At 40.8% G+C, this 15,880-nt stretch overlaps 4 protein-coding genes across 4 annotated transcripts; 2 read left to right on the top strand and 2 right to left on the bottom strand.

Moving 5' to 3' along the window:
- Positions 1 to 1,278: 1,278 nt before the first annotated feature.
- LOC106096211 (kinesin-like protein KIF14) lies at positions 1,279 to 4,793 on the top strand. Its single transcript, XM_013263854.2, has one exon. It carries the CDS (start codon positions 1,505 to 1,507, stop codon positions 4,646 to 4,648), a length of 3,144 nt encoding a protein of 1,047 aa, XP_013119308.2. The 5' UTR covers positions 1,279 to 1,504; the 3' UTR covers positions 4,649 to 4,793.
- A 4,338-nt stretch (positions 4,794 to 9,131) lies between these two features.
- Positions 9,132 to 10,331, bottom strand: LOC106096214 (complex I intermediate-associated protein 30, mitochondrial). Its single transcript, XM_013263857.2, has 3 exons — positions 9,725 to 10,331; positions 9,476 to 9,661; positions 9,132 to 9,405 (listed from the first exon to the last, which is right to left on the bottom strand). The coding sequence occupies exons 1-3, from the start codon at positions 10,217 to 10,219 to the stop codon at positions 9,175 to 9,177; spliced, it is 912 nt and encodes a 303-aa protein (XP_013119311.1). The 5' UTR covers positions 10,220 to 10,331; the 3' UTR covers positions 9,132 to 9,174.
- Positions 10,332 to 10,690: 359 nt separating this feature from the next.
- LOC106096260 (dehydrogenase/reductase SDR family protein 7-like) lies at positions 10,691 to 12,142 on the top strand. Its single transcript, XM_013263912.2, has 3 exons — positions 10,691 to 11,113; positions 11,306 to 11,771; positions 11,842 to 12,142. The coding sequence occupies exons 1-3, from the start codon at positions 10,802 to 10,804 to the stop codon at positions 12,039 to 12,041; spliced, it is 978 nt and encodes a 325-aa protein (XP_013119366.2). The 5' UTR covers positions 10,691 to 10,801; the 3' UTR covers positions 12,042 to 12,142.
- Positions 12,116 to 15,650, bottom strand: LOC106096258 (probable cardiolipin synthase (CMP-forming)). Its single transcript, XM_013263911.2, has 5 exons — positions 15,508 to 15,650; positions 14,557 to 15,320; positions 14,279 to 14,494; positions 12,611 to 12,746; positions 12,116 to 12,551 (listed from the first exon to the last, which is right to left on the bottom strand). Exons 2-5 carry the CDS (start codon positions 15,214 to 15,216, stop codon positions 12,430 to 12,432), a joined length of 1,134 nt encoding a protein of 377 aa, XP_013119365.2. The 5' UTR covers positions 15,217 to 15,320; positions 15,508 to 15,650; the 3' UTR covers positions 12,116 to 12,429.
- Positions 15,651 to 15,880: the final 230 nt, after the last annotated feature.

Raw genomic sequence — 15,880 nt, 5'->3', positions numbered from 1 at the left:
AGCTGTTCGCGTGAGACCACCTTTTTAAATACGCATTGTGGGCGGAAATGCTTATCTCTGAGCTACGTTGGCTCCGAGTTTTGTTGTCAACACACAGAAAGAAATTTGTGCACGCGTATGCCCATGACAAGATAAGTGAAAGAAGTCCTGCACAGGATGACTTTGAGAACCACACGAGTTGGAACAAGGAGTTCCGATTTGCATGGTGTTCATCGTAACGTTCCCGCGGACCAGAGTTTGGCGGTATTAAGATCCATTGGTCCACCCATGGCGAAACAATTAAAGGTGCTCTCATTTGTACAACAACCACAAATCATATGGTGCAATCCGCCATCTCGCCATCAAGCTTATCAACATTTTACCAACACACACAAAGAAATTTGTGTGCGTGTTTTTATACGTGTTCGTATATGGGCAGAGAATATGCGAGAAAGATGACAACAAAGAGAATGCAAACGAAAATCTTGCATCTTAATACCGTCAAACCTGGCCAGCTGTTAACAGCTGTTCGCGTGAGACCAAATTTTTAAATCCGCCTCGATGTCCACCTTTGACGGTGGTGACACTTCCGAGGTATTTACCTTAAGTTATCAGCCATTTAATCTTCTCCACTAAAATGGTGTTGCTATGCCGCATGTCATTCGGACTCTTCCGGCCAAATGCTTTGTATATTGACGTTAGCAGCACTAACATATCTCCATACAAATTAAGCGAATAAATGCACCTAATGGGCTAATAAAACACCCCTATTATGGGAAATTTCTCAAAAAAATTTGACGAAAATAAGGGCAATCCAATGGTAGCCGGTTCTATGCACCGGATTGACCCGATGAAGTCTTTCATCGGCAAGGGCTGCCACCTCAGTGTGCAACACTGCTACAACAACAACAACAACAAAAACGGAAATATTCTGCCTGGTTCATTAACTGTTTTTATTCAAGTGAGTTGAGTCACTCACTCCAATCTACGTTTTTCCATTATGAAATCAACTACTTTAAAAGTAAGTGAACCAGGCAGTATATGTATTTCCGTCACATAATGTTTGCCTTGTTCAAATGAGACAAACTTTAATTATCGAGCCATGAATTGTGTAATTTCCTTTACAATTCAAAATTAACTGAAGCCCAAATATCTTAAGCTATGACGTGTTAAGGGCCTTTATTAACAACCCTGGCTTTTAATACACAATTCTAAAAGGTGGCAGCACGTGTGTTCTTTTATCAGACTTTGACAGCAGAAAAAAATAGTTTTGTTTACAACTGTATCTTGCAGACTGAATTTCTTTGAAAGTTAATTCAATTTCCTGGAATAATGCAATAATTACACCATTGAAACATCTGGACATATTTTAAAAACGACAATTAACGTTTACTGAAGCATCTTCGTTAGCAATAAATGGTTACGAAGAGAACAAAGAAAAAACACAATTTGACAGTTGCTGCAGTCGCAAGCGCGGTAAATTAAATATTTGTTTTGAACATTCTAACACCCTTGTTGTAAAAAAATGAATTATTATGGCAAAAGTAAATCAGAATCAGCTTTAAAAATAAACGAAAATAAATATCCAAAATGCCTTAAAAAAGAGTCGACATTCACCATTGCCAATGAATTGTGTCGCAAACGAGCCAACAACGGCAGCGATTACTCAAATAAGGATGGCTTTAATTCTCCATCCGTCGTTAAAAAGACGCCTTCGGCCAATGCATGCTACACACCCTCGTCTTTATATAGAAACGTCAATACAAAATATAAATGTCAACGTGCATTAAATCTTGAAGATACCCCGCTGTCTAAGAATTCAAAAGTTGATCAGTCCAATCTTGACGATGATCGTCTGACGGTGGCTGTTAGGGTAAGGCCCTTGAATACAAAGGAGTGCCAACAGGCCAGAGTGAAAAATGTAACAAAGGTTAATGGAAATGAATTGACCATTTTAATGGGCACCAGTGCTGATGCATCATGCGCCGTAAACCACACTTTCGAGTATGATCAAGTTTTCTACAGTTGTGATCCAGAGGCTAAAAATTTTGCTACACAGGAGGATGTGTATAAAGGAACAGCCAAGCCTTTAATTCAGAGAGCATTTGAAGGCTACAATGCATGTTTGTTTGCCTATGGACAAACGGGATCTGGAAAATCGTACAGCATGATGGGCGTGGAAACATTTTTGGATCCTTCCTCCGAAAATGGTCTACATGCTGAGGCAGGCATAATTCCCAGATATTGTTATGACCTATTTAGGCACAGAGACAGGAACAAAGGAAGGTATCAGGTGGAAATCGAAGTTAGCTTTTTTGAAATTTACAATGAAAAAATTCACGATTTGCTGTTTGTTGATCAAAGCGAATATAACTCCAATAATGGAATGAAGCAACAGCCAGCAAGTAGGGGGGAACGAAAAGCTTTAAAGGTACGAGAGCATCCCATGTGGGGACCTTATGTGGTAGATCTCAGTGTGCACCCTGTAGACTCATATGAAGCCTTGAGAAACTGGCTGATTCTAGGCAATTCCCAAAGAGCTAGTGCCGCCACAGGATTGAATGACAAAAGTTCTCGCTCCCATTCTATTTTTAATATAATGGTCAGCGTGTCTGATGTGGAATCAAACTATTCCAAAGATGGCCAGAGCTATCACTCTAGGAAGAGTAAAATCAGTTTGGTCGATTTGGCGGGCAGTGAACGCACCACCAACTGCAGTGGAGAGAGAAAAAAAGAGGGAGTAATGATAAACAAAAGCCTTCTAACACTGGGAAAGGTCATTTCGGCCTTGTCTAATGAAAAAACCAGCAGTGGAGGTGGGAAAACATTTGTGCCATATCGCGAAAGTGCTTTGACATGGCTGCTGCGAGAAAATCTAGGAGGGAATTCCAAAACTGTTATGTTGGCCACAATTTCTCCCGCCAGTAACCACATTGATGACACCCTGGCCACACTGCGCTATGCCTGCCAAGCTAGTCGCATTGTGAATAGGGTTAAGGTTAATGAATCGCAACATGATAAAACCATACGAGAACTGCGAGCTGAGGTCGAACGCTTAAAATCCCTACACTACGAATATGAGCGTAAGAAGAGACTTTCGGAGAATATGAACTCAGTGCCCAAGGCGATAATAGAAAAATTTGCTGTTAATGAGGCCGAAATGGCAAATTTAAAGGAACAATTGTCGGAGCGAGAAAAGGAGCTGCAGCAAGCCCAAAAGTCTTGGATGGATCGCTTGAGAGAAGCCGAGGATTTAAGGAAAACCGAGCTGCTGCATTTGAGTCGCAAAGGCTTAACTTTGCAGTTGTTTAGAGATCAAAAACAGGCATGTCTTGTCAACTTAACGGAGGATCCCATGCTAAGTGAAACACTTTTCTATTTATTGCCTCCAGGCTGTGTTACCATAGGCCGCAAAAGATCCACCAACAATGGCATTCAACCCGATATCATACTCGATGGTCCTCTTATTGCCCACAACCATTGTACCATAGAAAATATTAATGGGGTTCTTTACGTTACGCCGGAGAGTAAGGATTTCGAAACCTATCGCAATGGGGAACTTGTGTCAAAGCGTACTCAAATTAACCATGGCGATCGCTTGGTGTTTGGTGGCTCTCACTTCTACAGGGTTTGCAATCCCCAAAATACCGACAAAGGTTGCAACGAATTATTTGACTTCCGCTATGCCTGCCATGAGATGCTTGAAAAACGTGAAGAAAAAATACGCCTGGAATTGGAAAATGAAAAACGTTTGGCTTTGAGCAAAATTGAAGCTGATCGTTACGAATATGAACGCAGCATAAAAGAGTGCCGGGAGCAAATTGATTTGAAAAAGCTAGTTCTAAAATGCGATGAGGAAATTCTGGATTCAGAGCGTAAAATTAATGCCGAAAAAGCCAAAAAATTATCCTTTGCCGATATCACTCCCTTGAAGGCCACTAGCAATATGGATAATTCAAATCTGCTGAATGAAATCAATAGCATCATGAAAACTCCCAGCAAAGTCAGCCGCCATAAAATACAAAAAATGGTACATGAGGCCAACGAACATTGTATGACACACAATCTGCAATTGGAGTTTAGGCTATGCTATAAAACCGACGAATTTGGCGTCATGTATTTGCAAATTGTCATCTCGGACATGGAGAGAAATCTGGAAGCTGAATGGCCAATTGCTAGGCTGCAACTGTGGCTTAATACCATGAGGGAACAAAATATAGAAAATCCAAGGGATATTTTTAAGTTCATAGACATTGAATGGAAGGCTGTCGATGCTGAGCATAAGTCAAGCGAAAAATTTATAAATGACACACCTGAAAAGATAACTTTGAGAAAATCCAATCGTAGCCTAAGCGGAGATAATAAAAATGTGGATAGTCCTGAGAAGTTTACTTTAAGAAAATCCAATCGAAGATTCACGGGAGAAAACAAAACACGCAATGAAATCACCAGTCCTGCATATGAAGGCAAAAACTTCGAAACTGTGGCCATGAGCTATTTACATGAGATTGAAAATTCAGCGGAAAGACTCAGAGAGCTTTGTACCAGCCATCAGAATCGATTGAATTCTAAAAATTACGAAGCCTCGGCTGAGGTAAGAGAATCCCTGCGGCGTGTAACCAGTTCTATGAAATGTATTTTCACGTTTTTGGGAAAAGATTGCCCTTAGAAATAAAGCATTTTCGTTGGCGTTGTATATATATTTTTTCTTAATTATTTTCGTAATCACATATGTTGTTGTCTAGTTTCAGACGTTATATACTATTTTTTAATTTTTTTTTTACAATTCAAGACAATTATGCGCTTATAAACTATATTCATGTTGTATTTCTTATTGAACATACTTTTGAAACGGATGCTATGTTCATGTTATTTTTAAGTTTTCTGTGTGTTTTTTTATATAAAGATGAAAATATAAATGAAAACCCATAATTATAATTTTTTTTTTTATAAAAGAGAAATTGTGTGAAGAAATATCTGGAATAAGAACAAAATAGCTGTGGTATACAATGATGCTGTTGGAGCCGATGGATTGCCCGCTGAGCTATTTAGGGGAGGAGACAGTAAGTTTGTTGCATCTATCCACTAGCTTAGTCAGTATCTGTGACAATATCAATCGGATATCACATAGCCAGAAAGAGTTCAAACTAGTTGTTGTTGTTGTAGCAGTGTGTTATACACTGAATCGGCCCTTGCCGATTAAGATCTCCATCGGGTCAATCCGGAACGTACAACTGGCTGCCATGGGATTGCAAACTAGTTGTTATAGATAATAATGCAGAAGGAGCCAAAGGATTTCGAACCTATTTACTGGTTTAATTGTAATTGCAAACTAGAAGAACGCATATCAGTTGAAATTACCTCCGCATTGCGGTGGGTCCATTTGCGGTTGTCAAAATTGTTGTCTTCGACAAATTCTAAGAAGTTTTGCGCAAGAAACTAGAGGGCGGTGCCAATCGTGCCGCAGAGGCCAGCATGTCCGCCTATGACGCCCAACGTCTGGGTTCTAATCCCGGCGTGAACATCCGAAAAATTTTCGGTGGTGGTTATCCCCTTCCTAATGCTGGCAACATTTGTGAGGTATTCTTTTATGTTAAAACTTATCTACCAAGTGGACTCGGCGGCATAAAAAAGAGCACCCTTATCATTGAGCTTAAACTTTAATCGGACTGCACTCTTTGATATGAGAGAAGTACCCCTTGTTCCTTAATGGAATGTTCATGGGAAAATTAGTTTAGTTGTTGTTGTAGCCAAATTTGCATGTGGAGATGGCGATTCTCGTCTATACGACCGATCGGCGCGGGAATATTATGGCTATTGGTTATTTAAAGGCACCAATATCTCGCCTTGTCGTATTGAGCATCATCGCCACTCAGCATTTAAACAAGAGCCTCTCAATGAGATTCTTTGGGGGGAGTCGTACAGACCGATCTCCCTTCACTCACCAGCAGCAAAGACGCTTGAGGCATTACTCCTCCCGAGCCTCGTAGGAGAATTTCCATTCGTCGAGCAACATTAACAACAACAAAGCCGAGCATCAAGACTGCATAGCACAAAAACAGCTTTGCATGTCATCACCGCACACATTTGCCGTGGCTTCAATCAATCCAGGCCATGTGATAGGACGGACCTCATGGCACTGGACCTATCAAAGGCATTCGTCAGCCATGCCAAATTATTTGAGGACATCGCCAACACGTCCTTCCAGCCAGGTCGCCAGTCATTTGAGGAATTTAGGGATAAGATGTCGAAGCACCGTAGAGTGAAACAGGGAGTTCCCCAAGGTGGGGTAATATCTCCGGCACTGTTTAACCTTTACCTATCCTCCATTCCACCCCCTCCAGACGGTATAGAGATCGTTTCATATGCGGACGATTGTACGATCATGGCAACAGGTCCCCCACCTCAACATCTCAACGAACTTGCCTCATATTTTGCTGCAAGAAATCTGCCACCAAATCTTCAGGCACATTGTTCACTACAAATACGCGTGAGGTGAATACTGAGCTGACTGTGATAGTCGATGGAGAAATGATTCCGACCATCAAGTGTCCCACAATACTTGGCGTCACATTTGACAGCTCTTACATGTTCTCTCTACATGCCACAGCAATTTGCGATAAAGTCAAAAGTAGAAACAAAGTCCTCAAGTCACTTGCTGGCAGCACTTGGGGTGGAAACAAAGAAACCTCTTTGACCACGTACAAAGCAATTGGACGGTCTGTGGTAAGTTATTCAGCGCCAGTGTGGTCTCGTCATCTTTGTGACACGCAGTAGAATAATATTCAGATCTGTCAGAATGCCGCCCTCCGTACTGCGACGGGCTGTCTCCTCAGTTCTCATGTGGACCACTTCCATCAGGAGACAAAGATCCTACCATGCTGTCTAAGCAATACGATTTGGGCTGTTATCGCAGAGACCATCCAAATCATCATCTTGTGGTTAGATATCCACTACCCCGAAGACTTTAGGTAGATCTACATGATCTAGAGCGTGAGGTTCAGCGCTACAAGAGAGAACCTCTAGATCAAGCGGCATATCAAGCAGTTCTATACAACATTCATGAAGACACGGTAAATGTCTACCGGGTGAATGTAGTCCTTGGAGAAAGGCCGTCTCCCATTGCACTGGCAGAAATTGACCTCCCCCGGCAAACCAGAGTAGTTCTGGCTCAATTACGTTCCGGCAGATGCAGCCGCCCGATTGTAAGCGGGGACCGCACGATACACGTCACCTGTTTAACTGCCCAGCCAGACCCACTCGACTCAGACCCAGATCCCTGTTGACGCACCCCACCTTAGTCGCAGAATTTCTGGGTCTTGACACTCGACAGAATCAAGCAGACGAAAGATAGAACTCAGCAAACTACTACAACAACAACCAATAGGATTTTCGTCGCCCTGCTGACCGCATCATTGTTCCATTGTTAAACATGGTTCCTCCGCCACGCCCTTTACTAAGACTGCGTCCCTCTGGAAGGCTTCGGATTAACCAGTCTCAGAGCCGCAGTGTCTGCCTCATACTTAATTTATTTGTCAATGGTTCGGACACCAAAGCCTTGCTAGGCGTTGTTCTCATCGCCCTGCCTATGCCAAGTGAACATGTTCTCGGAACCTGTTGTATTGTCCCTTCGTTGCACTTTTTCTCCGTCGCAGTCCACCCATTTGCTAAGGAGTAAGTTAGTATTGAGATAATTACGCTCATGTAGAGCCAATGGACTAATCTAATCCGGCCCGTCTACCTAGTGTCCAATATTTGTGGGCCTTCTTAGTACGCTTCTCTATTTGACACTTTCAGTTCAGTTTCATAACCAAACTCACTCCACAGTTTTTAACCTTGACGTCTGGCTCTCCAATTAAAGCGGTCAAATTTGCAGAGCTAGATCTGGGACAATATTCTGGCCCGAATGAATCTATCTCTTTACTAACACCGGTACGGGATAGCTGTGAGCACCACACAGGTTGGAACATTGAGGTCCGATCTGTGTGGTGTTCATTGCGGTCACGAGAAGCTTAGCTGGGAGCTACCGGGCGCGTCTACAGATTGCGGAAAGTGGGACGCTTCATATGGAGTAGCTGCAGCGGCAGCCGCGGACAATCAGCGGTATCGAGCGGAGAGTTGTTGTTGTAGTAGTGTTATACACTGAGGCGGCAGCCCTTGCCGATGTAGAACTCTATCGGTTCAATTCGGTGCGTACAACCGGCTGCCATCGAACGGAGAGTCTCATTGAGAGGCCGGGCGGCAACCGCTCTTGCACAAATACTGTCAATGCGAGTTATTGCCGCCTTTAAATATCCAATGGCCATCCTGTGGATCGTCCTTTGGACCGGAACGAGCTTGCTTACCCCCTCCAGATGAAAACGTGGCTACAACAACCGATCGTGACTACAACGAGTTAAAATATCATCCGCAGCGCCAAACTGTCCAAGTCGCTGGGTGTAGAAAATTTTTTCAAAATACATCAGAAAAAAAATTTGCATCTGTGGTTTTCCCCACCTAATGCTGGCGACATTTGTACTAAGCCATGCATAGAAACCATGTAAAAACTGTTACTCAAAGAGGTGCTGCACTGCATCTAAGTACCCCCTTTCGGTAGCCGAGTTGATAACTGTTTCGAACGGCCGTTGCGTTGTATCGTGGATACAATTGCAACCAGAGTCTTTAATTTATCACTACCAAACTATAACCCTTGTCGCGGCACGGCATAACTATGAGCACCACACAGGCAGGAACTTCGAGAAGCTTAGCTGGGAGCTACCGGACGCATGACCAGGCAAGTTATTAGCGCCTTTAAAAAACGAATGGTCATCATGCTTCCCCGGCGATCGCTCGTATAGACCGAAACGAGCTTGCTCATCTATAAGAGCTTGACGAGGATTGCCAACTCCACATGTAAATGAGGCTTCAACAACAAAAACATGACTGTGGTATTGCAATGCGTCGTCCGACGGAGAAGGCAAACATTTGAGTTAGGCCCTTTGTTGTTAATTTCATTGCTGACTGTCAATATTACCTAATACAGTAGAACGGAATATTTTAGCAAACTTTTGTTTACCATTAGCATCTGTAAAAACTTCCATACGCGATAATACCATGGTGAATACTCTTACCGCCGAGCTAAATAGGGCAGCAATTAATGAGCCACAAAACGATTTTCTTCTCCAACATTTATTTGAAATTTCAAAAGCCATCAACTTACGTCGCCACAATGTATTTTGGTGTATTATACATTTCATAGGCAAATTCTTCATGGTGACTAGGATCGAATTCTAGACCAACATAATCAATTTCTAAATTGAAAGGTCCATCCATACCATTCTTGGCAGCCACTGAAAAACCAAAATGAGTAATACGATTCAATTGTATGGCTTGTTGGCGATCTTGAACGCGACCCTTCGATGAATAGAAGAATTTCGAAAAGGGAATCTACGTTTAAAGAAAAAACCCAAAAACATTAGGTACAACAACAAATTCTTAGCAAAACAAAGTTACACACCTTGGCAATTTGCCAATGCGGTCCACCTCTGGTGTACAAAGCATAGTGATAAACATCATTCCACATTAAATCAAAATAGCCCTCGCAATGCAGATTTATTAAATAACTGCGACCATCTCCTCGTATCTTCAAAACCAACATGTTGTATTGGCTCCAATCGTAGGTGGATTCACGTTTAAAAGATTTCTAAAATATATATATATATAAGATAATTACCATTTTTATTTTCATTTATTGCATCCTACATACCCTAACTCTTTTGGTTCTTATATTGGCATAACCAGTCCTCTTGATCACACCATCCCTAATGTGTTCCGAATTAACCTCGCCACTAAAGAGTCCAGCACCTGCATTACTCAGCTGTAAAGTGGCCGTACTTTTACCCTCATTGTGATCCATATCAGTGGTTACTACCCATTTGTCTATAGATGATTTATCTTTAAAGTTAAATACAATATCGGTTTCGCCCGGTCTGAATACTAGCAAAGGATCTGATTCAAATTTCTCCTTCATTTCTTCCTTCCACATATTAATTTCACTTTTGAGTTCCTTAAGACCATCAAGAATCATATTTTTCTTGGAAGGCTGCGGCAAAGCTGTTTTGTAGCCGGATTTCTTTTCGCGTTCCCAAAAAGTGTGACATGATGGAGTGGTGTGCAGCAGACAGGCGGCAGCAGAAGATGGCAGCTCCAAACTTTTGGGCAGTAATTTCAGGGGGGAAGCTAAGCGTACTAAGCACAACATTATCAACTATATGGTTTAATAAATTTTAAGCTAATTTATCTTTAAGGGGTTTTCGGTTGGATTTTTCACATTTTATTTACAAAACAACTGAGTCTTAACGTAACAGGCACATTGAGACAAAAGTGTGAAAGAGGGTTACAGGGACACACAGAAAAATGTTTTTTATGTGTATAGATATACAAATATTGAGAGTATTAAAGGCGAAACAGTATACACCAATATTGAATCCTGAAGACGTAAAAGGGCTTTCGGTGTTTTAAAAATAGCAGGTAACTGAAAATTTATTTTTTATATCTATATCTTAGTATTTTTTATGTTATACGTAATCTCTTTCAAATATGAGTCGCCAACAACATTTTATGTCAGCTGTTTGTTTCATTCGGCTATATTTTAAGTTATATACGTATAACAGTTCATATTGTTATAACGAAAAAAATTGCTTAAACATTTAAAATTGTCGATATGGCAACTCACAATTCATTTGGTCAATGTAAACAATACATTTTTGCATTGATTTTTTCGGTGTTTAATTTCAAGTTTTTGATAAGACGATAAAGTACAAAGATCGATAATTTGTGTAGTATGGCATATGATACTGTTGAAAAATGTTCAGCTCCATCGAATGGTGACTGGAATATTTTACATTGGATTCTGGGTACAATATGTATGCCCGTAGCAATACCATTGATGCTAATTAACTTGTGGAGACGATCCTTGGTTGCTAAACAACGAAAGCTATTGCCTGGAAAAGTAGTTTTAATTACAGGTGCCAGTTCGGGCTTGGGCGAGGCATTAGCCCATGTCTTTTATAAGGCAGGATGCAAAGTTATACTAGCTGCTCGTAGAGTGGAGGAGCTGGAGCGAGTAAAGAAAGACTTGCTGGCTTTGGAAGTGGTAAGAATTTATGAAAGCCACAAAAGGATATTTTGGTATCCAAACTTCGATTACATTTCTCGCCGCTCTATCTATCCTTTTAACAGACATTAAACATGTCTTGGGGCTGGCGGCGGGGCCTGCAGACAAGCGTGATTCTTTTCATAGCTCCAATTGAAATTTTTTCAATTTTTATTTTATATTTTTTTTTAGGTTGGTACTGCCTACCCTCCCTCTGTGCTTCAATTGGACTTGGCCAATTTAAATGCCATACCTACATTTGCCAATAAAGCTGTTGCCATTCACAATGGCATAGATATTTTGGTCAATAATGGTGGCATTAGTGTAAGAGCTGAAGCCATTTCAACTGGCCTCGATGTTGATTTAAAAGTAATGACTGTCAATTATTTTGGTACCATTGCCTTGACTAAAGCCATCTTACCTTCGATGGTGAAAAGGCAAAAGGGTCATGTGTGCTTTGTTAGCTCAATCCAGGGAAAAATAGCCATACCCTATAGATCAGCATATGCTGCATCGAAACATGCATTACAAGCATTTTCTGACTCATTAAGAGCAGAGGTCGCTGCAAAGGGTATTAAAGTGTTGTGTGTAAGTCCGGGCTACATTAAAACTCAGTTGTCGGTTAATGCTTTAACTGCAACAGGGCAACAACATGGCAGTGAGTATTGAAAACCTTAATTAACTATGTACCACTGTAAATGACTTTTGTTATCTTTCTCTTCCTCTAGAAATGGATAAAGCCACCGCTAAAGGCATGTCCACAGATGAGTGTGCTATGAGCATCCTAAACTCTTTACTCAGCAATGAGAAAGACGTAATTATCTCCCAAGTAACAGCCAGCGCTGCCTATTGGGTTCGTTTCTTATGCCCTCCCTTATACTTTTGGATTATGGAAAAAAGGGCATTAACAACAGAAAAAGAAGAGTAGAGTTCAAAGCCATCACATAAATTATGATACTAATATTTATACACATATATGTTAGGCTATGGTACACAAACAAATACAGTTTAACAAATTTTTCAACTTTATTATGTAATCTTTTTGTTTATTTTAACAAAAATAGTTTCAGTTCTTCAGGGAGCATTTCGTCTCTTGATTTGGCAAAACAAAACAAAAAAAAAAAAAACTTAAAATTAAAATCTTAAAAAAATAAATGAGGGTTAAACAATCGAGAAAAAATAACTTTCAGCAGCTGCTCTATCATTTATAGTTTTCTTTATTTCTTGCTCTTGAGGGCTGGCTATTCGCTAAGGCGTCTATGCATTGGAAGCTTTCGATATGTCATCTATGATGTTTTTATTGCTTTTGCTTACGATTATGATTTCCGGCCGGATTGACTGATAATCTTAAAAGTGTTCTTATCTAGAATATAGCTTAATGCGGCAGCTATTGTTGTGGCTCCTGTCAAATACCACAGTCCTTGTAAGGCAGTGTGATCTACAAAATGCAGGGTAATTAAATGTCAGTTTTTAAGTCTGAACAAAAAGATTACTTACCCAAATAGCCCCATATGGGAGCTCCCAAGCTTATGCCAACAGCGGAAAGTTGTACACCGGTGTTGATCTTACTTATTAAAGTGGGTTCCAATTGAGCAGTTACATGGGTGGCATCAAAATAACGAGAGAATGTTCGCTGAAAAGTAGTAAATAGAACAAAGAGAATATTTGAAAAGTTTTTCAAGAATAATTCTTGTTCACTTAAGCTATCGAGAAGTGACATGGGAGTATTTTAGCTTTGTAAATCTTCAGATATATCACTTTCTTCGCCATGCTGTTCAGGCTCGACAGTAGAATAGAGACCCCTCCTCAAAGAGCTAAACTCGAACTGAACAAAATGTGCCTGTAATCCCATGGCAGCCGGTTGTACGTACCGGATTGACCCTATGGATTCCTTCATCGGCAAGGGCTGCCGCTCAGTGTACAACACACTGCTACAACAACAGAATGGGCCTGTAGCTCTTGTGGATGAGGTGGCTTGGTTTCCCTGCTTTGAGACTAAAAACCATTCTGACCTTCCGCCATTTAGTTGGCTCATAGTCCAGCTAAATGCAGCTACTAACAATCAGTCCTATCCTCTGCAACATAACAGACAATATACCATCCGGTTTCGTTGTCTTAGAAGGTACAAGTGCTTTATAGTTTTGTAAAGTTAGATTAGTTTTACCCGGAGACCTTAGGTCCATTAGGTCCAACCTAGAAGAGTAAAGAAAGAAGGAAAAACGCAAGTAGAGTAACACCCCAACAAGGTGCAAAACAGCAGAAACGGAAAACCAACGCACAAGACAAAAAACTAGTGAAGATTATTGTTTAGCTAGCCAATAAGGGCTCTACTAAACTCCAGAACGACAAGACTATATGCCTAGAGGGAAAAGGTGTCACACGGGAAAAGGTGTCACACGGGAAAAGATGTTCAGAATTTTTCTGAGTTTTCGCCCCGCAAATGCCAAAGAACTGTCTTTGCAAAATCATGTTTGCTCAGCCCCAGGATAAGCAACGACCTTTTCGCGAAATACTCGGCCAAAAGGTCTTCGCTACTCTCTGCATCCCCCAGAGAGTAACTGGGAATCGTATAAGAGATCTTTTTTATAACAAACTTGTAAAAGCAAATACAAACTGTGCCCATGAACATTCCACTAAGGAACAGTGGCAAACTTCTCATATATCAATGAGTGCAGTCCGATTCAAGTTTAAGCTTAATGATAAGGGGCCTCCTTTTTATAGCCGATTCCGAACGGCGTACCGCAGTGCGACACCTTTTTGAAAAGAAGTTTTGCATGGCATAGTACCTCACAAATGTTGCCAGCATTAGGAAGGAAAAATTGCCGATGAAATTTTTTTCTGATGGTTCATTCGAACCCAGGCGTTCAGCGTCATAGGCGGACATGCTAACCTCTGCGCTACGGTGGCCTCCTAACAAACTTGTATTCGCGTTAATACTCTCGGCGTAGAAGTTCTAGGTGGTCTCTCCAGGGTTGCTGCAAGGTGGGTAATTGCTCAATTTACATTTTTAAGAGCAAGCCCTCCAGCGATGGAAACCAACTTGCAATGAATGAGTGTGTTTAATTCCCTATTACAGACAGTAATTGCTAGTTTTGTCATATCTTTCCCATTATAACCTTGGTAAAATATTTAAAAGAAAACCTTGTACTTATTGATTATACTTACAGGTGGTGGCAGACTGATATAACGTATAATAAATCCAGCAGCAATAAGGAATACATCACGTGACAATATCAAACCAGCCAACCACAATGGCAGTAAATCACAATAGCCCATGGAAATGACTAAACAGCTCATGAGTACCTTATCGGCCGCAGGATCTAAAAAGGAGCCTGCTTTGCTAGCCTGGCTGGGCCATCGGCGAGCAATTTGTCCATCAAGCTAAAAAGAAGAAATCAAAATTAGCCACAAACGATTGAAAATTCATTAACTAGACAACCCACCAAATCCGATATACCAGCCACCACCAACAGACTTATGGCCATTTGATAATTACCATCCACAATGACATAGCCAATATAGGGAGATAGAAACATGCGACCCATTGTCAGCATATTTGGTATGGTCATGATATTTTCTCTCTCAATGACTTCCTCCATTTTCTCTCGCACACGCTGTTGAACCTTGTGGCGAGCTTCCCTGATATCTTCGGTTATAACATTCTTGCGTTCAATAAAGGATTCACGAGCCTCTCTTATATCCTCTGCGATGACATTTTTACGTTCTAGAAAAGATTCACGTTGTTTGTCAATCGCATCTCGAATATCTTCGGCAATAACATTTTTCCTTTCAATAAATGATTCTCGTTTTTTGTCCAAGACATCCTGTAGCATATCTCTACCCTTGAGTGTTCTCATATGTATTAAATGCTTTTTACGATCAGCGTACATTCTCAGTGTAGCAACATCCCAATTGCGATATTGATTAACATCCAAGAAGGATATGCGTATAAAGCCCGTGGCAGCAGCATGCCGATTGAGACAGTTAATAACTGAGTTGAGAGGCATGTGGGCTGTGGTGACATGAGTAGCAGCCATTTCGGTAAGATATTTGTGGCCGCAACGCTGGCGAGCCACCTGGCGAAATATTGTTACAGGCAACATGTTCCAAAAAAATATTAAGGAGTAGTACACACACACAAACAGAAAGGAGTTCACATTAAATTAAATTTTCTGAGGAAATTAATCCGCTACTAAAGTGGCTAGATCTGAAAATAAAAAAAAACAGTTCATGAATATTTCCTTATTGCTTTAATGTTATTACGAGATGTTTTCTTCAGAGGGGTCGTTAATTTGCCCTTTGATTAACATGCGTTAGTTCGGCGGGTATAGCACCGCTTTCATTTGCACCCCTATGCGAATATATTGTTAAGCCTTTTGTATTAATTTAATTACCATTTGTTTGTTCGTTGAATATTTACGTTGTTGATGGATAAAAACACAATTCTCTTTATTTTTTCAGGATTTTTCAAGTGTAATTGACAAGAATCTTCACCGACAGACGGACACTCTCACATTTGGTGTTTGTATCGCATTGCCAAACATAACAAAACAACAGCTGTTTTAGAGTTGCCGCTGCCAGAGTTTAACGGTAGTACGATTTGAAATATATAAGTGACAACAAGAGCTAATAAGGGTTGGTATTCTGTTTGTCTTTTCACATGAACAACTGTCAAAATCAGGATTCACTAATAGAAGGTTAGGTCACATGCAAAAACACAAAGTGGATAGGCCCCATAAACATCATTAAGGATGTCAAATCTGACGA

This window comes from Stomoxys calcitrans, chromosome 2, assembly GCF_963082655.1.
Source record: "Stomoxys calcitrans chromosome 2, idStoCalc2.1, whole genome shotgun sequence".
In the NCBI taxonomy this organism is placed as follows: Eukaryota; Metazoa; Arthropoda; class Insecta; order Diptera; family Muscidae; genus Stomoxys; species Stomoxys calcitrans.
The sequence above is the reverse complement of the archived record's forward strand: the minus strand, read 5'-3'. Positions and strand labels throughout refer to the sequence as shown.